This window comes from Muscardinus avellanarius (genome assembly GCF_963383645.1).
Source record: "Muscardinus avellanarius genome assembly, chromosome: 3".
Classification (NCBI taxonomy): Eukaryota; Metazoa; Chordata; class Mammalia; order Rodentia; family Gliridae; genus Muscardinus; species Muscardinus avellanarius.
Window position 1 is genome coordinate 9,083,727 of NC_137788.1, and position 26,502 is coordinate 9,110,228.

General features: G+C 48.4%; 1 protein-coding gene across 1 annotated transcript in view; it reads left to right on the forward strand.

Annotated features, from left to right (window-relative positions):
* CLCN6 (chloride voltage-gated channel 6) overlaps positions 1-26,502 on the forward strand; it is a gene marked incomplete at both ends in the record, with an annotated part of 37,522 nt that overhangs the window by 867 nt on the left and 10,153 nt on the right. The window contains 8 exons of the mRNA XM_080692938.1: positions 663-722; positions 15,043-15,108; positions 15,439-15,504; positions 19,183-19,249; positions 20,981-21,087; positions 21,601-21,727; positions 23,516-23,583; positions 25,606-25,664. Coding sequence (XP_080549064.1) covers positions 663-722; positions 15,043-15,108; positions 15,439-15,504; positions 19,183-19,249; positions 20,981-21,087; positions 21,601-21,727; positions 23,516-23,583; positions 25,606-25,664 — 620 coding nt within the window. The remainder of the gene's footprint in view (positions 1-662; positions 723-15,042; positions 15,109-15,438; positions 15,505-19,182; positions 19,250-20,980; positions 21,088-21,600; positions 21,728-23,515; positions 23,584-25,605; positions 25,665-26,502) is intronic.

The window sequence follows — 26,502 nt, forward strand, 5'->3', positions numbered from 1 at the left end:
TACACCCCCTGCCCTATTTTTTATTCTTTATTTTGTAACAGGGTCTCACTAAATTACGGAGAGCCTCACTAAGTAACAGGCTGTCCGTGAACCAGGATCCTCCTGTCCCGGCCTCCCAAATGCTGGGATTACAAGCGTGCGCCACCACACTGGCTTATTCTTTATTTTTAAACAGGGTCTCATTGAGTTGTAAAGGGCCTCACTAAATAGATGAGGCTGGCTTTGAACTTGTGCAGTCCTCCTGTCTCAGCCTCCCAAATGCTGGGATTACAAGCGTGAGTCACCACACCTGGCTTCCCAAAAGGTTTTTTTTTTGGTGGTACTGGGTGTGGAACCCAGAGGCTTTCTACCTCCGGGCTATACTCCCAGACCTTTTTTATATTTTATTTGGAAACAGGGTCTCACTAAGTTGCTGAGAGCCTCACTAAGTAGCTGAGGCTGGCTTCGAACCCGTGCGATCCTCCTGTCTCAGCCTCCCAAGCGCGGGGATTACAAGCGCGCGCCACCACGCCTGGCTCCCAAAAGGTTTTTTTGAGGTTTCCTTCCCATTGGATGGTGGTTCCAGCTGGCTTATAGCTAGCAAGTGATTTTAGTAAATATTTCTGCCCTCCATTCTTCACCAACCACTGAAAAGGTCTCCCTTCTGTGGATCTGTTTTCTAGACCATCCTTGGGGAAACGCAGGAAGAGGAGGATGAGATCCTGCCAAGGAAAGACTATGAGGTGAGTTCCCGAGCTGTCACTTCAGGGCAGGTAGTTCTTCCTGAGATGCTCTTTGACGTTCTGCCCTAGGCCGTGAGTGGGTGAGAGATGATGTCCTGGCCGGGCGTGGTGGCGCACGCCTGTCCGTCCGCGCTTGGGAGGCTGAGACAGGAGGGTCGCACAGGGTCGAAGCCAGCCTCAGCTACTGAGTGAGGCGCTCAGCAATTTAGTGAGATGCTGTTTCCAAATAAAGTATAAATAGGGCTGGGAGTGTAGCCCGGAGGTAGAAAGCCCCTGGGTTCCACCCCAGTACCACCAAAAAAAAAAGAAAAGAAAAGAGATGATGTCCTTTTAGGAAAGGAGCTTTAATGACCCCTTTTCTTACCTTAACCCAAAACAAGGTCTGGTGTCTTTATGTTTGTATAGATCTGGGAGACCTTTAGCTGGATAGAGAATATATTTGCCATGAAACTGTTTGCTTTTGTAACTTTTAAAGATCTGAGCTAGTGACAGTGGGTGCTCATAAAAGATGTGTGCCTATAACTCTTGAAGGAGGCCTTATTTCTCTTCTGAGAGAATTTAGTTTTCACTTTTATTCTTTTCTTTTCTTTTCTTTTTTTTTTTTTTTTTGCCGGTCTGGGGATGGAACCCAGGGGCATTCGACCACTGAGCTATTCCCCCTGCACTATTTTTTATTCTTTATTTTGAAACAGGGTCTCACTAAGTAGCTGAAACCAGTAAGTAGCTACAAACCAGGATCCTCCAGTCTCAGCCTCCCAAATGCTGGGATTACAAAGGTGGGCCACCAGACCAGGCTATGTTCTTTATTTTGAAACAGAGTTTCACTGAGTTGCAAATGGCCTAAGTAGCTGAGGCTGAATTTGGCATGGTGGCGCACGCTTGTAATCCCAGCATTCAGAAGGCTGAGACTGGAGGATCACGGTTCGCAGACAGCCTCAGCTACTTAGTGAGGCCTTTTGCAATTTAGTGAGACCCTGTTTCAAAAGATAAAGAATAAAAAATAGGGCAGGGGGTGTAGCTTGGAGGTCAAATGACCTTAGATTCCATCCCTAGACCTGCAAAAAAAAAAAAAAAAAAAAAAAAAAAAAAAAAAGTAGCTAAGGCTATCCCTGAACCGTGATCCTTCTGTTTCAGCCTCCCAAATGCTGGGATTACAAGCCTGCGCCACCACGCCTAGCTCCTCTTTTTTTTTTTTTTTTTTTTTTTTTTTTTGTGATGAGGGTGGAACCCAAGGGCTTTTCTACCTCTGGGTATTTTATTTTATTTATTTATTTTTCTGTGGTACTGGGGGGTTGGAACCCAGGGGCTTTTAACCTCCAGGCTACACCCCCAGTCCTATTTTATAATTTATTTGGAAACAGGGTCTCACTAAGTTGCTGAGCCTCATTAAGTAGCTGAGGCTGGCTTCGAAACTGCAGGATCCTCCTGTTTCAGCCTCCCAAGTACTGGAATTACAAGCGTGCACCACCACACCCAGCTTCCCAGACCTATTTTATACTTTATTTGGAAACAGGGTCTCACTAAGTTGCTGAGAGCCTTGCTAAGTAGCTTGAGGCTGGCTTTGAACCTGTGTGATCCTCCTGTCTCAGCCTCCCAAGCCCTGGAATTACAACCCTGTGCCACCACGCCCGGCTTTTTTTTTATTTTTTATTTTAGCTGTACTAGGGATGGAACCCAGGGGCATTCTACCTCCGAGCTACACTCCCAGCCCTTTTATTTTGAAACAGGGTCTCTTTGAATTGCAAAGGGCCTCAGTAAGTAGTTGTCCATGAATCGAACCACAATCCTCCTATCTCAGCCTCCCAAATGCTGGGATTATAAGTGTGCACTACCACACCCGACTTAGTCTATTTATTTATTTATTTATTTTTTTATTTATTTATTTTTGGTGGTACTGGGGATGGCTACACTCCCAGACCTATTTTATATTTTATTTGGAAACATGGTCTCTTAAGCCATCTGAGGCTGGCTTCGAACCTGCCGCATCCTCCTGTCTCAGCCTCCCAAGCACGGAGATTTACAAGCGTGTGCCACCACGTCTGGCTTTAGTCTTTTTATTTTTGAAACAGGGTCTCACTGAGTTGTAAAAGTTCTCACTAAGTAGCTGCGGCTGGCTTCTAACTTGTGCAGTCCTCCTGTCTCAGCCTCCCAAGTGCGGGGATTACAAGCGTGCGCCCCCATAGCTGGCTTCCCAAAAGGTTTTTTGAGGTTTCCTTCCCATCTGATGGTAGCTCCGTCACCACGCCCAGCTCCGGAAATGCTCTTGATTGTGGTTTCCAGCTTCCAGTTTGGGATTCTTAAGAGGGTGTGTAGCCAGGGATGGCTAATCACAGTACTCGGGAGGCTGAGGCAGGAGAATTGAAGGTTCGAGGACAGCCTCGGTAAGTAGTGAGACTCATCAACCTAGTGAGACCCCATTTCAAAATAAACAGTAAAATAGAGTTGGGGTGTAGCTCAGAGCTAGACTGTCCCTGGGTTTAATTCTCAGTAACACACACACACACACACACACACACACACACACACGTATAGTTTTAGTAAGGGCAATGCTGTTGGATGAAGTTGGGTTATCATTTTATTACTTTACAATGATTCTTTGTGTGACATTTGAAATGACGAAAGCAAGCCATGATTATGTAAAGAATCTTGAAATTGTTTATAAAAATGAGATAGAGAAAACCTAATTCCAATAAATATGCTATTTTAACCTGCCCCCCAACTTGATAATAATTTTGCATCACTACTTTTTTACAATATCTTTTTTTATTTTTTTGGTGGTACTGGGGATTGAACACAGGGGTGTTCTACTTCTGAGCTACATCCCCAGTCCTTTTTTTTTTTTTTTTTTAATATATTGAAACAGGGCCTCAGCAAATTGCTGAGGCTGGCCTTGAACCTGCAATCCTCCTGTTTCAGCCTCCCAAATACTAGGACTATAGGCATGCATCACCACATCCAGCCTACAATGTGTGTGTGTGTGTGTGTGTGTGTGTGTGTGTGCGCGCGCGCGCGTGTTAGTGTTACTGGGATTGACTTTAGGGGCATTCTATTTTTTTTTTTTTTTTTTTTTTGTGGTACTGGGGTTCCTGGAAGCCTTTCTATCTCCGGGCTACACTCCCAGACCTATTTTTACATTTTCATTTTTGGAAACAGGGTCTCCTAAGCCAGCGCGCGAGGCTGGCTTCGAACCAGCGCGATCCTCCTGTCTCCGCCTCCCAAGCGATCCTCCTGTCTCCGCCTCCCAAGCGCGGGGATTACAAGCGTGCGCCCACCACGCCCGGCTAGGGCATTCTATTTCTGAGCTACAACCCCAGCCCTATTTTTTTATTCTTTATTTTTTATTTATTTATTTTTTGGTGGTACTGGGGATGGAACCCTTCTACCTCCAGGCTACACCCCCAGACCTATTTTACATTTTATTTGGAAACAGGCTCTCTTAAGCCAGCTGAACCTGCGCGATCCTCCTGTCTCTGCCTCCCAAGGGGGTGGGTGTCAAACGTGCGCCACCACGCCCGGCTTTATTCTTTATTTTTCAGAAGGGTCTTACTCAGTTGCAGAGGGTCCTACTAAGTAGCTGAGGCTGGCCTTGAACCTGCAATCCTCCTGCCTCAGGCTCCCAAGTACTAGGACTACAAGTGTGCATCACCACGCCCAGCTTCCTTATTTGTTATTATTATTATTACTATTTTGGTGGTACTGGGATTCCTGGAGACCCTTCTACCTCCGGGCTACACTCCCAGACCTATTTTTATAATTTTATTTGGAAACAGGGTCTATTAAGCCAGAGAGGCTGGCTTCAAACCCGTGGGATCCTCCTGTCTCCGCCTCCCAAGCGCTGGGATTACAAGCTCGTGGGCTACCATGCCTGGCTCTTATTTGTTATTTTAAAACAGGATCTCTCTAGCTGGGCGTGGTGGCACACGCTTGTAATCCCCGGTTTGTAATCCCCGGCTTGGGAGGCGGAGACAGGAGGATCGCGCAGGTTCGAAGCCACCCTGTTTCAAAAATATAAAGTAGGTCTGGGAGTGTAGCCCGGAGGTAGAAGGGCTTCCAGGAACCCCAGTACCACCAAAAAATAAAAAAATAAAATACAATAAAATAAAAACAGGATCTCTCTTAAGTTACCGAGGGCTTCACTAAATTGCTGAAGCTGATCTTATGTTAGGTCCTGCGGTCTCAGCCATGTAAGTACTGTGATTAGAGATGTGCGTCACCACACCCAACTTCCAGTATTATTATGAAGAAAATTCTGTACATCATAGCACTTCATGTAAATAACTCAGTGTAAATCTCCAGAGGATAAGGACTTTCTTTAGCATATACTTATGTCTAAAACTTAATATCTTTTTTTGTGGGTCTGGGGATGGAACCCAGGGGCATTCGACCTCCGAGCTACACCCCCGGCCCTATTTTTGTTTTTTTTTTTTTGGTGGTACTGGGGTTCCTGGAAGCCCTTCTACGTCCGGGCTACACTCCCAGACCTATTTTTACATTTTTTTAAATTTGGAAACAGGGTCTCCTAAGCCAGCGCGTGCGGCAATTTTTTTATTCTTTATTTTGAAACCGGGTCTCACTGAGTTGCAGAGGGGCTCACTAAGTAGCTGAGGCTGGCCACGAACCGCGATCCTCCGGTCTCAGCCTCCCAAATGCTGGGATTACAAGTGTGCGCCACCACGCCCGGCTCTAAAAATTAATAATATCTTGACATCAAATATCCAGTGTCCAAATTTTCTAGTTTTCTTATAAAAGTCATATGTAAATCCGGGCGTGGTGGCGCACGCTTGTAATCCCCGCACTTGGGAGGCTGAGACAGGAGGATCACACAGGTTCGAAGCCAGCCTCAGCTACTTAGTGAGGCTCTCAGCAACTTAGTGACACCCTGTTTCCAAATATAGGTCTGGGAGTGTAGCCCGGAGGTAGAAAAGCCCCTGGGTTCCACCTCCAGTACAAAAAAAGAAGTCATGTATTTTGTTTATGGAGTTCTGAATAACGTCCTTGTACTGCTGTTATTTAACAGAGCCCCCCCCCATTGTCTTCGATAGTGCTGGGTTTTAAGCCCAGGAGGACCTGTGCACGCTAGGAGAGCATTCTGTGACTGACCTGTATCTCTGGCCCACTTAAATCTCTTTAAATCTATAGTTTCTCCCTTCACCCTTTTTCTTCTTGTAATTCGTTTGACAACATAATTAGGACTCTGGAATTTTCTACCCTCTAGATTTTGCCAGATTTACCACCATGGTACAGTTTAACATTTGACTCTGGTAGGGTTGCTTTTTTTTTTTTTCCTCTCAGGTCTGGGGATGGAACCCAGGGGCATCCGACCTCCGAGCTACACCCCTGCCCTGTTTTTTATTCTTTATTTTGAAACAGGGTCTCACTAAGTTGCAGAGGGCCTCACTAAGTAGCTGAGGCTGTCTGCGAACCGCGATCCTCCTGTCTCAGCCTCCCGAATGCTGGGATGACAAGCGTGCGCCACCACGCCCGGCTTATGGGGTTGCTTTTCATGAATCAAAAAGCATTGTATCCACTGCTGAACTGTCTCATCTTTGTACCATTTGGTTCCTTTGACCTTAGCATAAGACGCTCCTTGATGAGCAGTCGCCTGGCACCCTCCGGCTGAGCCCCGGTAGAGTTGTACCGCCACACCCAGACTCTCCCAGCCTTCACCCCACTTGCGGGAGCCCACCCTGGCCTCAGTATTGACCCATCTCTTACCCAAGTCTCCTTGCACTGAATCGCACTTATGTTTGTAATGCACTTGGCGTGAGCCGATAAACATGTTCATGTAAATTTTATGAGTAGCTGTTCTTTCATGTGTCATTAATATTTCCCAATTAGCAGCTCTGCGTACGAGCTTCCCGAGAGCATTTTGCCTTGTGTAAGCGCAAATTCAATTAGGCACTTAATCAGGAAAGTGCTCAGGTTTTATTTAAGAGTCAACTAGAAACCCTTTTGTTGAAAGCTTTGCTAAAATGTGCTCCTTCTTTCTGCTTCAGGAGTTCACTGGGCATACTTGACTCTTTCCTTTGATAAATTGGTGCCTTATAAGAAGTTAGAATCCAGCCGGGCGTGGTGGCACACGCTCGTGATCCCAGCATTTGGGAGGCTGAGACCGGAGGATCACAGTTCGTGGACAGCCTCAGCTACGTAGTGAAGCCCTCCGCAACTTAGCGAGACTCTGTTTCAAATAAAGAAGAAAAATAGAGTTGGGGGTGTAGCTCAGATGTCGAATACCCCCTGAGTTCCATCCCCAGAGCCACCAAAAAAAAAAAAAGTTAGAATCCCTGTTTTGCCGTCCACTGTCATTCTGGGTGGTTTAAATGATCATGTCCTGTCATAAATAGTGCTGTTACAAACAGAAATATGTTTTTTTTCCATGCAGGTCATAGAGCCAGTATTGCTTTTTTGAGTTAGAAAAAAGCTTCGTTCAGAACAGAAGATATAGACTTAAAGGCCTACCCCCTCCGCCAAAGCCATACCCCACTCAAGACCTGCTGAACGTGCCCCTTCCTGGTCAAATTTGGGCTGTATTTTAGCTCCTACTTGACCTCTGACCAGAGACCTTCTGTGCTCCACCTTTAGCCCTCATAATAGCTGAGGCTGTCCCTGAACCGTGATCCTTCCGTCTCAGCTTCCCAGAAATGTTGGGATTACAAGCATGCGCCACCACGCCTGGCTTAGCCAGATACCATTTTGCTCATAATTATAAGTAGTAGCCCTGTGGGACACCTATAAATTTTTATTTAAAAAAAGTTTATAGCTATGTGTGATGGCATATGACTGTAATCCCTGTACTTTGGAGGCTGAGGCAGGAGGATCCCAGGTTTGAGGCTCGCCTCAGCAACTTAGTAAAGTCCTGTTTCAAAATAAAAAATAAAAAGGAATTTGTGAGCTGGGCGTGGTGTGTTGTCATCCCAGTACTTGGGAGGCTGAGACAGGAGGATCACAGATTTGCTGCTAGCCTCAGCTAGTGAGGCCCTCTGCAACTTAGTGAGACTCTGTTTCAAAATAAAGAATAAAAAAACAGGGCTGGGGTGTAGCTCGGAGGTAGATGTCCCTGGGTTCAATTCCCAGTACCATGAAAATGAATAAAAAGAAGATTCTAATGTTCTGGTGTCGCCGTTGTTTCTAAACGCCCTTCTGGCAGCTTCGTTGAGCTGTGGTGCGTAGACTGTACGATTCACCCATGTACAGTGCTCCCTTCCCTGGGCTTTTCTATAGATCCACAGTCACCCAACTGTCAACATAGTCGGTTTTGGGACATTTTCCTCACTCAAGAAACTCTGTGCCCACTGTCAGTCACTGTCCCCGTTTCTCCAGCTCTAGACAGTCACTAATCGGCTTCCTGGCTTTATAGCTTTGCCTATTCTGGACATCTAAAGACTTTCTTCTTTTTTTTTTTCTTGGTACTGGGGATGGAACCCAGGGGCATTTGACCTCCGAGCTACATTCCCTGCCCTATTTTTTATTCTTTTGAAACAGGGCCTAAGTAGCTGAGGCTGTCCACGAACTACAATCCTGCGGTCTCAGACTCCCAAATGCTGGGATTACACGCGTGCGCCACCACGCCCGGCCCTTATTCTTTATTTTGAAACAGGGTCTCACTGAATTGCAGAGGGCCTCAGTAAGTAGCCGAGGCTATCTGAGAACTGTGATCCTCCGGTCTCAGTCTCCCAAGTACTGGTATTACAAGTGTGTGCCACCATGCCCAGCTCCCAGCCCTATTTTTTATTCTTTATTGTGAAACAGGGTCTCACTGAGTTGCAGAGGGCCTCACTAAGCAGCTGAGGCTGGCTGTGAACCTGCGATTCTCCTGTCTCAGCCTCCCGAATGCTGGGATTACAAGCGTGCGCCACCACAGCCAGCTTCTAATAACCTTCTAAATGTTTATGGAGCCTTAGTGTAGAGGCCAAAGACCCTTCTCCTTTCCTGCTGGAGGTTTGTTATCTGAGTCTGAGAAATAAACTGGCAGTAGACAGATGAACAGGAAAAAAGGCAGACATTATTTGTGCGTGGGGGCATTACAGGAGAGTGAGTTATCTAATGACCCAGTCAGATTTGGAATCTTCTATTCCTTCTCCACAAGGGAGAGGGGGGAGAGGTAGGTATTCCAGAGGAAGAGTCGGTCATTTTTAGGGAGCTGGATGAGTGCAAAGAACCGAGCGTAGCTGGGACAAAGTGTCTCGGGTGTGCCCTGGTTTCATCCTTGGCCTTCCTTCCCGACCGCGCAGCAGTCTCCATCAGTCTCCTCTGTTGGTGAGATGCCTGGGAGGATGCTCCGCATTTGGCCATCCTCAGGCGGATGCAACCCCGGAGGCAGATGGGGAAGTTCGGGGAAGGCCCTTCTCTGCAGTGCCACTTGCTCCTGGCCTCTCTCAGTTTGACTCCAAGTGGCTTAAACAGCAACATTTTTAGAGAAAATGATTGATTGATTTTTAGATCGATTTGCTATGCAGGTACGCTATAAGAAAAAAGGGCGTGGTGGCGCACACTTGTAATCCCAGTACTTGGGAGGCTGAGTCAGGAGGATGGCAGGTTCACGGCCAGCCTCAGCAACTTAGTGAGACCCTGTTTCAAAATAAAGAATAAAAAAAAAATAGGGCTGGGGTGTAGCTCAGAGGTCGAATGCCCCTGGGTTCCATCCCCAGTACTGCAAAAACAAAAAAACAACAGTATTTTCAGCCGGGCATGGTGGTGCACACTTGTAATCCCAGTACTTGGAAGGCTGAGATGGGAGGATCACAGGTTCTCGGCCAGCCTCAGCTACTTAGTGAGTCTCTCCCCAACTTAGTGAGACCCTGTCTCAAAATAAAGAGTAAAAAATAGGGCTGTGGTTTATCTTGGAAGTAGAATGCCCCTGGTTCTAATCCTTAGTATGGGCGGGGGGAGTAAATAGATAAAAAGAGTTTTATATTTAAAAAACAACAACAGTATTTCCTCTTTACTCACACCTGACTCAACATCCCTTTCTCCCTCCCCTCCTTGCCTTTTTGTTGAACCCAGGGCCTCATGCGTGCTAGACAAGCCAAGCCTTTTTAATATTTTATTTTGAGACAGGGTCTTGCTAAGTTGCCCAGGCTGGCCTTGACCTCACAATCCTCCTGTCTCAGCCTCCAGCATAGCTAAAATTATAAGCATAAGCCACCACCCCTGGCTTTAATACATTTTGTGTGTGTGATACTGGGGGTGGAACCCAGGGGCTTTTCTACTTCCCGGCTGTATTCCCAGACCTATTTTATACTTTATTTGGAAACAGGGTCCCACTAAGTTGCTGAGAGCCTCACTAAGTAGCCGAGGCTGGCTTCGAACCCGTGCCATCCTCCTGTCTCCGCCTCCCAAGCACGGGGATTACAAGCGTGCACCACAACGCCCGGCTACATTTTTTTTTTAATACATAATTTTATGAGCGCATTTTAGTCTCATCGTAATGTAAATCATGTTGACAGAGACATGCGTGCGTGCAGCACTCGCTCCCCACAGCATTTCTAACAGCGAGGGGCTCCTCACACACCAAGCGAGCAGTTCCGCAGCAGATCCAGCTGGGTGTCCTCGGGTTCTGACCTGACACTGTCTGCCTGTCATGGCCCCATCCCACACCGAGGCTCCACGAGACTGCCCACTTTCGGGTGCTGGTTCTAAGTAGAGCTTCCCACCACCCCTTCTTTAGTGCGATTAATGTTCCAGAACCACTCACAAGACTCAGGGAATCTCTTAGCTTACCAATTTACTAGTAAGGGGCGTGGACGCACAAGCCAATGCAGGAGGAGAGCAAGGCAAGGTGCGCGGAGGGCCGGGGTCCCGTGTGCCCGGGCAAGCTGCTGTCTCGTGACCCGTGTGCTCGGTCAGGACGCGCTCCAGACCCAGTCTTCTTGGTTTCCATGGAGGCCTCAGTACATGGCGTGATTGGTCACATCATTACCTTTGTGACGAACTCAGCCTTTAACCCCACTCCTCCCGTAGACTGAGGCTGGAGCGACAGTCCAACCTAGTCACGGCTCACGGCTTGGTCTCTGATTACCAGACCCACCTTGAAGCTCTCCAGGGGCCCCAGACACTAGTCATTGTGTGTGTGTGTGTGTGTGTGTTACTTGGATTGGAACCCAGGGGCATTCTACCTCTGAGCTATACCTCCTGCCTTATATTTTTTTTCTTTACTTTTTTTTTTTTTTGCGGGTTGGGATAGAACCCCGGGGCATTCAACCTCCGGGCTACACCCCCTGCCCTACATTTTTGTTTTATTCTTCATTTTTTTATTTTATTTATTTATTTATTTATTTATTTATTTATTTATTTATTTTTTGGTGGTACTGGGGTTCCTGGAAGCCCTTCTCCCTCCGGGCTACACTCCCAGACCTATTTTTTTATTTTTGGAAACAGGGTCTCTTAAGCCAGCAAGGCTGGCTCCGAACCAGCGCGATCTTCCTGTCTCCACCTCCCAAGCGCGGGGATTACAAGCGTGCGCCACCACACCTGGCTTTTTATTCTTTATTTTGAAACTGGTTTTTACTGAGTTGCAGAGGGCCTCACTAAGTAGCTGAGGCTGTCCGCGAACCGCAATCTTCCCGTCTCAGCCTCCCGAATGCTGGGATTACAAGCATGCGCCACCACGCCCAGTTCTTATTCTTTACTTTAAAACAGGATCTCACTGAGATGCAAAGGGTCTCACTAAGTAGCTGAGGCTGTCCACGAACCGTGATCCTCCTATCTCAGCCTTCCAAATGCTGAGATTACAAGTGTGTACCACCACACCCGGCTTAGTCATTCTTTTTGGTGCTACTGGGTGGAACCCAGGGGCTTTCTACCACCAGGCTATACTCCTAGACCTATTTTCTTAATATTTTATTTGGAAACAGGGTCTCACTAAATTGCTGAGAGCCTCACTAAGTAGCTGAGGCTGGCTTCGAATCTGTGCGATCCTCCTGTCTCAGCCTCCCAAGCGCGGGGATTACAAGCGTGCGCCACCACACCCAGCTCAGTTTAGTCATTTTATTAGTATAGAAAAGATGCTTCTAGCCAGGAGTCATGGCGCACACGTGTAATTCCAGTACTTGAGAGGCTGAGACAGAGGATCGCAGGTTCATATCCAGCTTCAGAAATTTAGGCCCTCTGCAACTTAGTGAAACCCTGTTTCAAAATAAAAATATAAGCTGGATGTGGTGGCACAGGCTTGTAATCCAAGTATTTGGGAGGCTGAGACAGGAGGATCACAGGTCTCAACCAGCCTCAGCAACTTAGTGAGGCTCTCAGCAACCTAGTAAGACCCTGGTCTGGGAATCTAGCCCAGAGGTAGAAGGACCCTGAGTTTTATCCTCAGTACTACAAACAAACAAATAAATAAAAGAAAGTAGGGCAGGGGGTGTAGCTCGGAGGTAGAGTGCCCCTGGGTTCCATCCCCAGTACGGCAAGATTAATTAATTAATTAATTAAAAAAATAGAGCTGGAGGTGGTAGAATGCCCTAGGTTCAATCCCCAGTACCATAAATAACTAAAACAAATAAACGTGTGTATGCATATATGTTTGAATGTGTATGTATGTGGCATGTGTGTGTTTAATTATACATGGATGAGTCCAGTTTCCCAGCAGATGAGTTTTTTCTTTGCTGTTTGTTTTGTTTTGTAGTCAGAAAAAAAAAATCAAAACAAAGCTGGGCGTGGCGGTGCACGCTTGTAATGCCAGTACTTGGGAGTCAGGAGGATTTCAGTTTGTGGACAGCCGCAGCTATTTAGTGAGGCCTTCTACAACTTAGTGAGACTTTGTTTCTCAAAAAATAAAAAGAATAAAAAATAGGGCTGGGGGTGTAGTTCGGAGGGAGAGGGAGGGAGAATTTTTTTTTGTGTGTATGTGGTACTGGGGATTGAACCCAGGAACATTCTACTACCAAACTATACCCCCAGTCTTATTTATTTTAAAATAGGGTTTCACTAAGTTGCCATGCACTGATTTTGAATCTGCAATCCTGTCTCAGCTTACCAAGTACTGGGACTATAGGTGTGTGCCACCACATCCAGATGAAAGATAATTTTTTATTTTTAATTTACTTTTTGGTACTGGGAATTGAACCCAGGGGCATTCTGTCTCCAAGCTACACTCCCAGCCCTATTTTATTTTTATTTTGACACAGTCTTGCTAGATTAATGCAAGTCTCAGTACTTGCTGAGGTTGTCCTTGAACCTGAGATCCTCCTGTCTTAGCTTCCCAGGTACTGGCATTACAAGCATATACCAGCACGCCTGGCGTTATTTTAATTTTTTTTTTTTTTTTTTTTTTGCGGGTCTGGGGATGGAACCCAGAGGCATTTAACCTCCGAGCTACACCCCCTGCCCAAGTTTTTATTCTTTATTTTGAAGCAGGGTCTCACTGAGTTGCGGAGGGCCTCACTAAGTAGCTGAGGCTGGCCGCGAACCGCGATCTGCCAGTCTCAGCCTCCCGAATTCTGGGATGACAAGCGTGCGCCACCACGCCCGGCTTTATTTTAATTTTTATTTTGAAACAGGTTTTGAAACCTTGCAGAATGTTTTGCTAAGTTGCCGAGGCTGGCCTTGAACCTGTAACCCTCATACCTCAGGCTCCCAGGCACTGGAATTGCAGGCATGTGCCACCACGCCCAGCTGCTTTGATTTCATTGCATTTGCTTTTTTGCTTAGTAAGATTTGGGCGTTTCCATATCTGTTTATATGGACTTACTGTAATTATTTTATTGTTCCTACATAGTCTTCTATATATGGGCATCGGATAATTGATTTAACCCGTCACCTGGTGCTCCTCCAGGACCCATAAAAAAGGAATTTGAACTTGCTTTGGGTCGTCATATAGGTGGAATCTCCCATCACATATCACACCTGGATCTGGCTGACTTGAAACCGTGGCCTGGGACCATGGCCGCCGGGCCGACGTCCAGCTGCCCAGCTGCTCATCAGCTGACGGCGCGGGAAGGGCAGGGCACGAGGCAGGGCACGTTCTTTGCTGACAGGCTGCTGCTACTCTTGCAACACATAAAAATGAAATCTGTCCTCTGGGTGCTTTCTCAGAGCGTCCAGGGCACACCTGCACACTGTCTGCCGAGTGTCTGTGTTCTGGGCAGTGTCATTTCAGGAACACTGCCTCTGACAGCAGCTGTGGGAGCTGGCCTGGATCTGAGCCTCTCCTGAACGAACATAAACCAGAATTTGCTTTTAAAAATAGTCTTCATGTTAGTTGGTCTTGTGACTAACCTCATTTTCATGGAAGCTACCTATAAAAGAGAATTATCATTAAGTTGCTTTCTGGATTAACTTGGTTCTGGTTAATAGAAGAAACGTGTGTGTGTGTGTGTGTGTGTGTGTGCGCGCGCGCGCGCGCGCGCGTGTGTGTGTGTGTGTGTGTGTGTGTTGGGGGGGTGGTACTGCGGTGGAACCCAGAGGCTTTCTACCTCCGGGCTCTACTCCCAGACCTATTTAATATTTTATTTGGAAACAGGGTCTCACTAAGTTGCCGAGAGCCTCACTAAGTAGCTGAGGCTGGCTTCGAACCTGCGCCATCCTCCCGTCTCAGCCTCCCAAGCGCGGGGATTACAGGCGTGCGCCACCACGCCCGGCTGTGCGTGTGTGTTATACTAGGAATTGAACCCAGGGTGTTCTGTCTGAGCTCCGCCCCCAGCCCGTTTTTAATGTTTTGCTAAGTTGCCGAGGCTGACTTTGAACCTGTGACTCTCCTATCTTCAGCCTCCGGACTACTTGGATTATAGCCTTACATCACTACATTCAACCTGAGGAAGTTTTTGTTCACATAAAATGGAGTAAGTTGGACAAGGCTGGTGATGGTTGAAAGTCTTCTTTTTTTCCTCCTCTCTTTTGTGGTCCTGGGGATTGAACTCGGAGGCATTTTGCCTTTGAGCTCTACCCCCAGCTCGATTTTATTTTCTTATTTGAAAACAGAGCCCTGCTGTTGAGGAGAGTCTCCCTGCTGGTTGAGGCTGTCCTCAAACCTATGATCCTCCTGTCTCTGCCTCCCAGGTACTGGGATTCTAGGCGTGCACCACCAGGCCTGGCTTGTTTCAATGAAACAGGAAGGTTAAAAAAATAACTTAAGATTCTTTCTGGAGCATGAAGCCTTAACCTAGAGCGGCACTGAGGGGCTCGTGGCCTGTGCACCCCGCAGCGCCCCGTAGACCAGGCCTGGGGGCCCGAGGGTCTGCACTTCCAGCCGCACACGCTCCCCCAGTGCTGCCGGTGCCGCTGCCTGCATCTCCATGTCGGGCAGCAGCAGTCTGGAGTTTTGTCCTTCGTGGTCCGATCATGCTTCCTGCCTAGATGGGGCTTTTTCATTCCCGTGTCCTTTCAGAGTTTGGACTACGATCGCTGTATCAATGACCCTTACCTGGAGGTTTTGGAGACCATGGACAATAAGGTGAGTCCAGCTTCCCCCTGGGATCGGCGGCCTTCGGGCAGCTTCTCTTCTCTCCTAATGTTCCAGTACATGTCCTTGCCGCTTGGTCTTTTAACTTCATGAGCTGTTGGCACTCAGCCCTCTAGACCTCCCTCCTGCCAGCTAGAGTCCCCCGTGCACGTGGCCCAGGCCCTCGATTTCGTCACTCTTGCATATGAGGCAGCTAAGATAAGAGAAGCCTCCTTCCGTGCTTGTTGTCCCCATGGAACTCAGTCCGTGACTGGTTGGCCAAGATGCGTTCCTTCTCCGCTGATGATCTAACAGAGGGAATCATTATTTTCTGGTCAACAGAAAGGTCGAAGGTATGAGGCGGTGAAGTGGATGATGGTGTTTGCCATTGGCGTCTTCACTGGGCTGGTGAGCGGCGGGATGTGGGAGAGGGCGGGCCTCAGGGTGGGTCAGAGGGGAGGCGCTGGCCTGGTGGGGGCCTTCTGTCACCTACTGTGACGATTGTGATATTGTGACAGTTGTCATTAGAACCACCTTCCTCCATCCATCCATCCATCTGTCCACCCATCCACCCTGCCTGCCTGCCTGCCTTCCTGCCTTCCTTCCTTTTTAACCCAGGTACATTCTACCTCTGCACTATGCCCCCAACCCTATTTTATTATTTATTTTGAAATAGGGTCCTGCTAAGTTTTGAGGGTCTTGCTAAATTGCTGAGGCTGGCCTCAAATCTATGATTCTCCTGTTTTAGCATCCCAAGAACTAGAATTATAGGCATGGGCCACCATGCTTGACTTCCTTTTTCTTTCTTTTTTTTTTTTTTAGTGGTACTGGAGGTGGAACCCAGAAGCTTTCTACCTCCGGGCTACACTCCCAGACCTATTTTATATTTTATTTGGAAGCAGGGTCTCATTAAGTTGCCGAGAGCCTCACTAAGTAGCTGAGGCTGGCTTCGAACCTGCGCGATCCTCCTGTCTCAGCCTCCCAAGCGCGGGGATCACAAACGTGCGCCACCACGCCCGGCTTGGCTTCCTTTTTCTTTCTTTAGTAGTCCCGGCCCAGTTTTTCATACTTACTTTGCTTTGCATGGTGAAGTGAGAGTGAACCATACAGCTCTAGGCTGTCGAGCACTCAAAGGTTTGCCCCAAAGCGATCCTTTAGGATATGATCACAGATCGTAAACCCTAATCTGCCTGAGCAGCTGGACAGACGTGCCCGTGGTAGGCAGCCCAGCGGGTGGAGCGCGCTGTGGGCACTGAGGTCAGGCTTCTCCCTGCTGGTCTCGTCTAGAGGCCGCAGCTGAGTGTGGAGGGCTATACCTGAGCGGGCAGTTCTCCGGGCTCTGCAGGCTCACGGTGGCTCAGAGATAGGAATTGGAACCGCTGTCAAAGATTATGGCAGCCAAAGGTTCAAGACCGGAGCTGCTAGCTGAATGATGTTAAACCCGAGGAAGAGGAGCTGGAAGAGGCAGCAGCCTGCCAAAAAGACGTCCATCCAATCTGATTTCTCACCGGTAGAGTGCGCAAGGGGAGCGCGCAGGCCTCCGCAGCGACCTGCTCGTCACCGTTCTCTAGAACTGGCGTTAAGCCGCCCGCTCAGCTCTTCTTTCGTGATCTACCTGTGAAGTGGACATGTGTGTGCAGCAGTGCGGCTCCAAAGGCCAGCCGTCATTTCTAGTCTCGTGACACTTAACAGGTTTTGACTGCACTAAGTTTACAAAGAAGCCGGGCGTGGTGGCGCGCGCTTGTGATCCCCGCGCTTGGGAGGCCGAGACAGGAGGATCGCGGTTGGAGGACAGCCTCGGTTACTACTTAGCGAGGCCCTTTGCAACTCTGAGACCCTGTTTCAAAATAAAGAATAAGCAGCCGGGCGTGGTGGCGCACGCTTGTGATCCCCGCGCTTGGGAGGCTGAGACAGGCGGATCGCACAGGTTCGAAGCCAGCCTCAGCTACTTAGTGAGACCCTGTTTCCAAATAAATATAAAATAGGTCTGGGAACATGGCACGGAGGTAGAAAGCCTCTGGGTTCCACCCCCAGTACCACAAAAAAATAAATAAATAAATAAATAAGAGGGCAGGGGGCTGTAGCTTGGAGGTCTAATGCCTCTGGGTTCCATCCAGACCTGCAAAAAAAAAGGTTGGAGTGCCTGTTTTGCTATAGGCGTTTCTGGCCGCAAGTTTCCCTATAATAGTCATTAACCGTGGTTGTTGGTCTTCCTTCTTTCTGGAGCTTGGGCTCCTTTGCTGTCACTGGCAGACCTCTCACAAAGCAGCCTCCAGGGATTGCAGCTGCTGACTCGTCCTTTGGTCCCTCCGCCACCATTTTCTGCTTCAGTGTTAAGCTGCTAGGCTGAGGGAAGGCCGGAGGCAAAGGCGCGGAGCCATTGGCCCAGACAGTGCAGGTGAAGGCTTTTTAGTTTTCCCTAAGCACCCCACGCATAGAGGAGTGGACATAGGTTGCTTCTTCCACTCAGGTATCCATTGACATAGGATGGTTCTAAGTCAAAATAATAGCTTATAACGCTGGGCGTGGTGGCGCACACTTGTAATCCCCGCGCTTGGGAGGCGGAGACAGGAGGATTGCGCAGGTTTGAAGCCAGCCGTGCTGGCGTAAGAGACCCTGTTTCCAAAAATAAAAATAGGTCTGGGAGTGTAGCCTGGAGGAAGAAGGGCTTCCAGGAACCCCAGTACCACCAAAAAAAAAAAAAAAAAAAAAAAATAATAATAATAATAGCTTATAAAATATAAAATGCGCTGGGCGTGGGGGCACACACCTGAAATTCCATTACTTGGGAGGCTAAGATGGGAGGATTGTAGGTTTGCAGCCAGCCTCAGCTACTTAGTGAGGCCCTCCACAACTTAGTGAGACCCTACTTCAAAATAAAGAATAAAAATTAAGGCCAGGGGTTATAGCTCATGGGTAGAATGCCCCTGGGTTCCATCCCTAATATTGAAGAAAAAAAAGGCTGAGAATGTAGCTTGGATGTATAATGCTCCTGGGTTCAATGCCCAGTGTCAAAAAGTAAAATAGTGCTGGGCGTGTTGGCACACGCTTTTAATCCCCGCGCTTGGGGGGCAGAGACAGGAGGATTGCGCAGGTTCAAAGCCAGCTTTGCTGGCTTAAGAGACTCTTGTTTCCAAATAAAAATAGGTCTGGGAGTGGAGCCTGGAGGTAGAAGGGTTCCATCCCCAGTACCACCAAAAATAAATAAATAAATAAAATCGCCAAGTATGGTGGCACACACTTGTAATCCTAATACTTGAGAGGCTGAGACACGAGGAGCGTAGGTTCATGGCTAGCGTCAGCAACTTAATGAGGTCCTCCACAACTTAAAGAGACCCTGTCTCCAAATAAAAAATAAAATAGATCTGGAGGTGTAACTCAGAGGTAGCATGCCCCTGGGTTTCATCCCCAGTACCACAAAAAGTAAATAAATAAAATAAAATATACTCCTAAGTACATGTCTTTTTTGAAAGTAATGTCCTAGGGTCGAGCGTGGTGGTGCATCTTGTAATCCCAGCACTCGGGAGGCAGAGACACGAAGGATTGTGGTTCACAGACAGCCTCAGCGACTTAGCGAGGCCCGTCACAACTCAGTGAGACCCTGTTCAAAAAATAAAAAGACTAAAAATTAGGGCTGCGGGTGTAGCTCGGAGATACAGTGCCCCTGTGTTCCACCCCCAGTACCACACACACAAGAAAGAAAGAAAGAAAGAAAGAAAGAAAGAAAGAAAGAAAGAAAGATAGATCCTAAGCTATGTGCTTAATGGTAAGCCTCACTGGAGACATCTTGGCCGTTCATCTTGGAATGGGTGGCGTGGTTCCCTCACAGCTCGGAGCGGTGTTCCTTGCTCTCCTGTCTCCCCATCCTCTTCCCTCCACCTGCCTGTGCTCCTTCCTCTGCTCTCTTGGGACCCTGGGGCCAGGCGGGGGCAGGGGTCGCCTCCAAGCCAGGCTAGCTAAGTCCCTGCACGTGGCGCTGGTCCTCGGCGTGGCCGGCACCGTGGTGCTGCGTGTGTGGGGTGCTTTCAGGAGCCACTCCTGGGAGTGCGGCTGTGCCATACGACGACGGTCTCTTGCTCCTCACAGGTGGGCCTCTTCGTGGACTTTTTTGTGCGACTCTTCACCCAGCTCAAGTTCGGAGTGGTTCAGACATGTATCCTTTTCACCGTCCCGGTGCTCCTGGGCTGCAGGGAGTCTCCTGTCTAGAGTGGGTTTGCCAGTAAACATGGCATTTGAAGGGCTTGGTTGCCATTGGGCTCTAGGGGCTTTCACTGTCCTCAAAGGACACGAAGGCAAGACTTTAGTAGATACGTACATGTTTGTGGTTGATAAGACACAGATGTCACAAAGATGTCTGCTCTCCCAAACAGTCAGTGTCCAGTCAAAACTCCTCCAAGAGAGTTTGTCGTGGAACTCGGGGATTCTCTTCCTAGATCTGTATAGACAAGGAGAGGGCCAAGAGGAATTGGGACGGTTTGAACAGCATGCTAGTAGACTTGCCCTACTGAACGTCAAGATTCACAAAATTTAAGATTCAGACATTGGAGTGGCGTATTGATTCAAGAAAACTCACTGAGACCAGCAAAAAAGAACAGAAAAGCGGAAACTGTCCATACATGTAGAAATGAGACAGAATAACAAATAATGTTAGCAATCGGTGAGGAAAGGAGAGATTAGTAAAGGACTCTGGGACATAGGCTGTTCATATAGTAAAATATAAAATTGGATTCCTGTTTATACTATAAATGAGACTCAATTCCAGATAGATTGAATATATAAATAACCTTAAGAGAAGATGGCCAGGTGTAGCCGGGCGTGATAGCACAGGCTTGGAATCCCAGCATTCGGGAGGCTGAGACCCGAAGATTGAGGATCGTGGTTTGCAGACGGCCTCAGCTACTTAGGGAGGCTCTCTGCAACTTACGTAAGACCCTGTTTCAAAATAAAGAATAAGAAATAGGGTGTTGGTGGTGCACGCTTGTAATCCCCGTGCTTGGGAGGCAAAGACAGGAGGATTGTGCAGGTTCGAAGATAGCTGCGCTAGTTTAAGAGACCCTGCTTCCAAAAATAAAAAAGTATAAAATAGGTCTGGGAGTGTAGTCCGGAGGTAGAAGGGTTTCCAGGAAACCCAGTACCACACACACACACACAAAAGAATAAAAAATAGGGCAGGGGGTGTAGCTCAGAGGTTGAATGCCCCTGGGTTCCATCCCCAGACCCACACACACACAAAAAAAGGCCAGGTGTGGTGGCACACACTTGTAATCCCAGTATTTAGGAGGCTAAGACAGGAAGGTCACAGGTCCACGGCCAACCTGAGCTACTTAGTGAAGCCTCTGCAACTTAGTGAGACCCTGTTTCAAAATAAAGACTAAAAATATGAGCTGGGGTGTAGCTCAGAGGTAGAACGCTCCTGGGTTCAATCTCTAGTCATGGAAAGAAAAGTGGGTTTTTTTTTAGTCTTTTTATTTTATTTTATTTTTATTTTTTATTTTTTATTTTTTTGGTGGTACTGGGGTTCCTGGAATCCCTTCTACCTCTGGGCTACACTCCCAGACCTATTTTATATTTTTTTATTTGGAAACAGGATCTCTTAAACCAGAGAGGCTGGCTCTGAACCAGGGCGATCCTCCTGTCTCCGCCTCCCAAGCTTGGGGATTACAAGCGTGCGCCACCATGCCCCGGCTTTAGCCTTTTTATTTTGAAAGAGGGTCTCACAGAGTTGCAAGGGCCTCGCTAAGTAGCTGAGGCTGTCCACCAATGGCGATCCTCCAGTCTCCGCCTCCCAAGTACTGGGATTAAGTACTGGGATTACAAGATATCCCACCACGCCCACCCGGCAAAAAGTGATTCTAGAATGCGGTTTCCTTGACCCAGCCCCTAGCGGTGGAGGAATGCAGCCAGAAGGGCTGCCTCGCCCTGTCCCTCCTTGAACTCTTGGGTTTCAACTTGACCTTTGTCTTCCTGGCCAGCCTTCTGGTCCTCATTGAGGTGAGGCGGTTTGGAAAGTGCCTGTTGGCTTATGAGGTTGTGGCGTCCTGACCTGATTTCCCCATCCCCATTTCCACAATGTCAGGAAACAGCGATACGTAGTGTCTAAGTTCCCGTAAAGGCGTCCTTTTGTCCACGTAGGGGTGTTTCCGGAAGTAATGGTCTAGGCTCTGCTGAGCTCAGAGGGGAGGATCTCGATTTCCACGGTGGTTCTCAGCCTTGGCAGCGAATTGGAGTCACCGGGAGGACATTTTAAAACTACGCATAGGTCGGGGTCTGGGAAGTGCGGCGCTTTGATTCAGCTCTGATTGTTGAAAGGCTCCCGGGTGATGCAGTCCACCAGGCTTAGGGAAACTTGTTAGAAATGTTCCCCTGAGACCTAGTGAGGCCGGAGTCTGGGGTGGGGCCCAGCCCCTGTAGCAGTGGGAGTCCTCCCTGGGAGCTGCACGGCCGTTGGGGTAAACAGAAGGACCAGTGAATGTGGGATTTACAGGTGCCTCCTGTCTCCGCCAGCCGGTGGCAGCAGGCTCCGGGATCCCCGAGATCAAATGCTACCTGAACGGCGTGAAGGTGCCAGGAACCGTCCGGCTCCGCACCCTGCTCTGCAAAGTGTGCGGAGTGCTGCTCAGCGTGGCAGGAGGTAAGGGCCGCGCTGCGGCGAAGATGACGGTGAGCATCTGAATGCGTGGATCAGAGCTGGGCCGCAGGGCCCAGCAGATGTCTGCACATTTTGTCAGTGGGTTTTTAAGTGTAGAAACTGTCAGCCAGGCGCAGCTACTTAGGCCCTCCACAACTCAGTGAGACCCTGTTTCAAATAAAGAATAAAAAATAGGGCTAGAGTGGAGCTCAGAAGTAGAATGCCCTGGGCTCCATCCCCACCCACAAAAAAAAGAGTGCAGAAACTGTTACCTGTTACTGCTGTACCATTCATAGGTGTTTAACATTAACCGTTTGTTTTGAAGTGGAAGGACCACCTAGTTGGTTTGTGGAGCTGGCTTTTAGCAACTTCGTTTGTTTTGAAGTGGAAGGACCACCTAGTTGGTTTGTGGAGCTGGCTTTTAGCAACTTCAGCAAGCTTTTTATGTAAATGGCCACATTGGAGGGTTTTTGTACCAAAAGGCAAAATCAAGAATATAGTATACTATATATATATATAGTATATATATATAGTATATATATACTATATATATATATAAGAATTCATATATATATATATATATATATATATATATATATATATATGAATATATATACTATATAGTGGCCATGCTTGTAATCTCCGCGCTCGGGAGGCGGAGATGGGAGAGCGCACAGGTTCAAAGCCAGCCTCAAAGCCGGACGTGGTAGGCACGCTTGTAATACCTGCACTCGGGAGGCGGAGACGGGAGATCGCACAGGTTTGAAGCCAGCCTTGCTGGCTTAAGAGACCCTGTTTCCAAATAAAAATATATTTAAAAAAATAGGTCTGGGAGTGTAGCCCAGAGGTAGAAGGGCTTCCAGGAACCCCAGTACCACAAAAAAAAAAAAAAAGAAGAAGAAAAAGAATAAAATATGGCTAGGGGTGTAGCCCAAAGGTAGAATGCCCCTGGGTTTTATCCCCAGTATCACAAAAATAAATAAAATAATTAATTAATTTTGAAAAAAGACATGCCAGGTGTGGTGGAGCATGCTTGTAATCCCAATACATGGGAGGCTGACACGGGAGGATCACACATTTGAGAACAGTCACAGCAAGTGGTGACAGACACTCTTATCAGCCCAGCAAGACCCTGTTTCAAAATAAAACAAATACAGTAGGGTTGGGGTGTAGCTTGGAGGTAGAGTAACCCCATGTTTAATCCTCAGCACCATAAATACACACACACACACACACACACACACACACACACACACACACATTCCTTGCTTAAAAAAAAAAAAAACAGCCAGGCGTGGAGACACATGCTTGTAATCCCAGCGTTTGGGAGGCTGAGACAGGAAGACCGTGGTTTGAGGACAGCCTCAGCTACTACTTCATGAGGGCCTTTGCAACTTACTGAGACCCTGTTTCAAAAATAAAGAATAAAAGATAGAGCCAGGGGTGTAGCTCAGAGGTGGAATGCTCCTGGGTTCCATCCCCAGTACCGCAAAAAAAAAAAAAAAAAAAAAAAAAAAGACTTAGAGCTTGAATGGGGAATTTTGCCGCCTCCTAGAAGCCCTGTGGTTGGCTGGGCACACACGCAGTGCAGTGGGCTGGGCACACACGCAGTGCAGTGGTAGAGTGCTTGCCCGGCTTATACAAGGCCCTGGGCTCCGTCTCCAGCATAGAAAGGTGGGGGGGGGCGCTCTTTCTGTTTCATAGTCTTGGGGAGCTTTGTGTAGCGAAGGTCTTTCTCCTGCGCCAGAGGCCTTCTGAGCTGACCCCCGACCTCCCTCTCCCTGTTCCCAGGGCTCTTCGTGGGCAAAGAAGGTCCCATGATCCACAGCGGAGCCGTGGTGGGGGCTGGCCTCCCTCAGGTAAGGTTGGCGGGCGAGAAGGTGCACTCCTCAGCGAGGGCCTCACCAGGATGGCACGCCTGTGTTTTGAATCTGGGAAAACGCACTGGGATCACCCTAATGTGACTTTGGGACCTGATGCCACCTGGGGTTAAGAATACCATGTATCTCTCCCAGAAGAGCACATAAGTCATATCTCAAAGTCTTGATGCTTCTCTGCTGAGTCCTAGGAACAGAAATGGGATGTGAAGGGAAAAATGTGACAAAGAAGCCGGGCGTGGTGGCGCACGCTTGTAATCCCAGTCTTGGGAGGCTGAGACAGGAGGATCGCGCAGGTTCGAAGCCAGCCTCAGCTACTTAGTGAGGCTCTCAGCAACTCAGTGAGACCCTGTTTCCAAATAAAGTATAAAATAGGTCTGGGAGGATAGCCAGGAGGTAGAAAAGCCCCTGGGTTCCACCCCCAGTACCCCCCCCACACAATATAAATTCTTTTATTACTGGGGATGGAACCCAAGAGCCCTATTTTTGTTTTGTTTTGTTTTGTTGTGGGGTTTTTTTGTTTTGTTTTTTGGGTGGTACTGGGGTTCCTGGAAACCCTTCTGCCTCCGGGCTACACTCCCAGACCTATTTATTTTTATTTTTATTTGGAAACAGGGTCGAACCTGCATGATCCTCCTGTCTCCACCTCCCAAGCATGGGGATTATAAGCGTGTACCACAACACCCAGCCCTATTTTGTTTCTCCTTCTCCTTCTCCTTCTCTTTCTCCTTCTTCTTCTTCTTTCTGTGGTTCTGATCATAGAACCCAGGGCTGTTCTACCTGTGAGCTACACCCCAAGTCCTATTTTTTAATCTTTGTTTTGAAACAGGGTCTCACTGAGTTGCAAAGGCCTCACTAAATAGTTGACGCTGTCCAGGAACCGCATTTCTCCTGTCTCAGCTTCCCAAATGCTGGGATTACAAGCGTGTGCCACCACGCCCAGCTTTGTTTTATCTTTTGAAATAGGATGTCACTAAGTTGCAGAGGGTCTTGCTAAATTGCTGAGGCTGGCCTCAAACCTGCAGTCCTCTGGACTCAGCCTCTCAAGTGTTGGGATTACAGGCATGTACCACTGTGCACAGCCTAATTTTTTCTTTTTGAAACAGAGCCTCACTAAGTTACCACACTAGCCTCAAACCTGCCATCCTCCTGTCTCAGCCTCCCAAGTACTGGGATTATAGGAGTGCCCGCTGCGCCCAGCTAATGCTCCCATTCTTTTAGCTTTTCCAGGTTCCTGGGCTGCAGGTCCCAGGGCTCTTTTCCGTGAACCATCACTTGTAGCCCTTGCCTCTGGTGTTCTGAGGCGACTGGGTTCCCGTGATTGCGAGTTATTTGGGCGATCGAGGAGATTCCCCCAGGGGCTCCTCTTTTTATTTTCCCGCTGCTCCTCAAGTGCCGGGCCTCGCAGAGATGAGCTGGGAGGCGAAGGAGGCGAGCCTGGAGTGGGTGTCAGCGCGGGACCGGCGGGCACCCGGGGCTCCTGGGCCTCCCTTGCCGACGTCCGAGCAGAGAGCTCCCCGCACCTCCCCGCAGCCTTCACTCCCCCCAGGCCTTCGCTCAGCCCGTTCCCCTGTTTCTTTCTGACTTGCTGATCATGTGCAAAATGTGCTTTCTGGAGGGCTTGGAAACTGGAGACAGGAGAAATAAGCTCCTCCCGAAGACAGGGACTTACTTTTCCCAGGATGCTCCTTGCAGCACGCCGCCCGTTCTGCTCAGGCAAAAGGCCTCCCCGATAGCCGGGCGTGGTGGCGCGCTTGTCATCCCCGCGCTTGGGAGGCAGAGACAGGAGGATCGCGCAGGTTCAAAGCCAGCCCCGCGCGCTGGCTTAGGAGACCCTGTTTCCAAATAAAAATGCAAAAATAGGTCTGGGAGTGTAGCCCGGAGGTAGAAGGGCTTCCAGGAACCCCAGGACCACAAAAAAAAAAAAAAAAAAAAGGTCTCCCCGCGCTGCCGCCTGTGACTTAGCCCTGGGGCTCCCTCTGATTCTGCTTTCTCCCGGTTTAGTTCCAGAGCATCTCTCTACGGAAGATCCAGTTTAACTTCCCCTATTTCCGAAGCGACAGGTATGGAAATGTTAGTAATTGGCTTTTGGGTTTTGTTATTTGCAATGCTGGCATTGAACCCAGGGCCTTGTTATCCTAGGGAAGCACTCTACCTCTGAGCTACTCCGTTGGCTAGTCCCAGGAGTGATTTGTTTATTTATTTTTTTGCGGGTCTGGGATGGAACTCAGAGGCATCTGACCTCCGAGCTACACCCCCAGCCCTATTTTGTATTCTTTATTTTGAAACAGGGTCTCACTGAGTTGCAGAGGGCCTCACTGAGTAGCTGAGGCTGTCTGTGAACCACGATCCTCCAGTCTCAGCCTCCCGAATGCTGGGATTACAAGCGTGCACCACTATGCCCAGCCAAGAGTTAATTTTTACATTAAAAAAACGTTAATGCACTGCCAGTCAGACCCAGTATACTCGCTCCAGCCTAGCTCAGAGTCACCTGTGCTAGCAGGCTGCATGAGAAACCCTATTGTCAGAAAAAGGAGAGGGCTCTGCATTTTCTTTTGAAAATAAGCAAAAGAGCGAAGCTGGCACCGGGACTTTTATTTTGTCATGCCATAAGGTCTAGCAGCGTCTCAGGCAGCAAAGATGGCCCAAGATTTAAAACCCACCCGAGGAGGGGCACAGGCAGGCATATGATTAAGACGGTATTGTGTATTCCCGCATGAGTTACTTGGCCAGGCATGGTGGCATGCGCCTGTAGTGTTAGCTTCTGGAGAGGCTGAGTCAGGAGGAACACTTGGCCAGGATTCCCAGGCTGGCCCAGGCAACACAGCAACACCTGTCTCACCAAAACATGCATGAACCAAATGATGGACTTGCTGGGCGGCCCCCTCGCCCCGTGCCTGT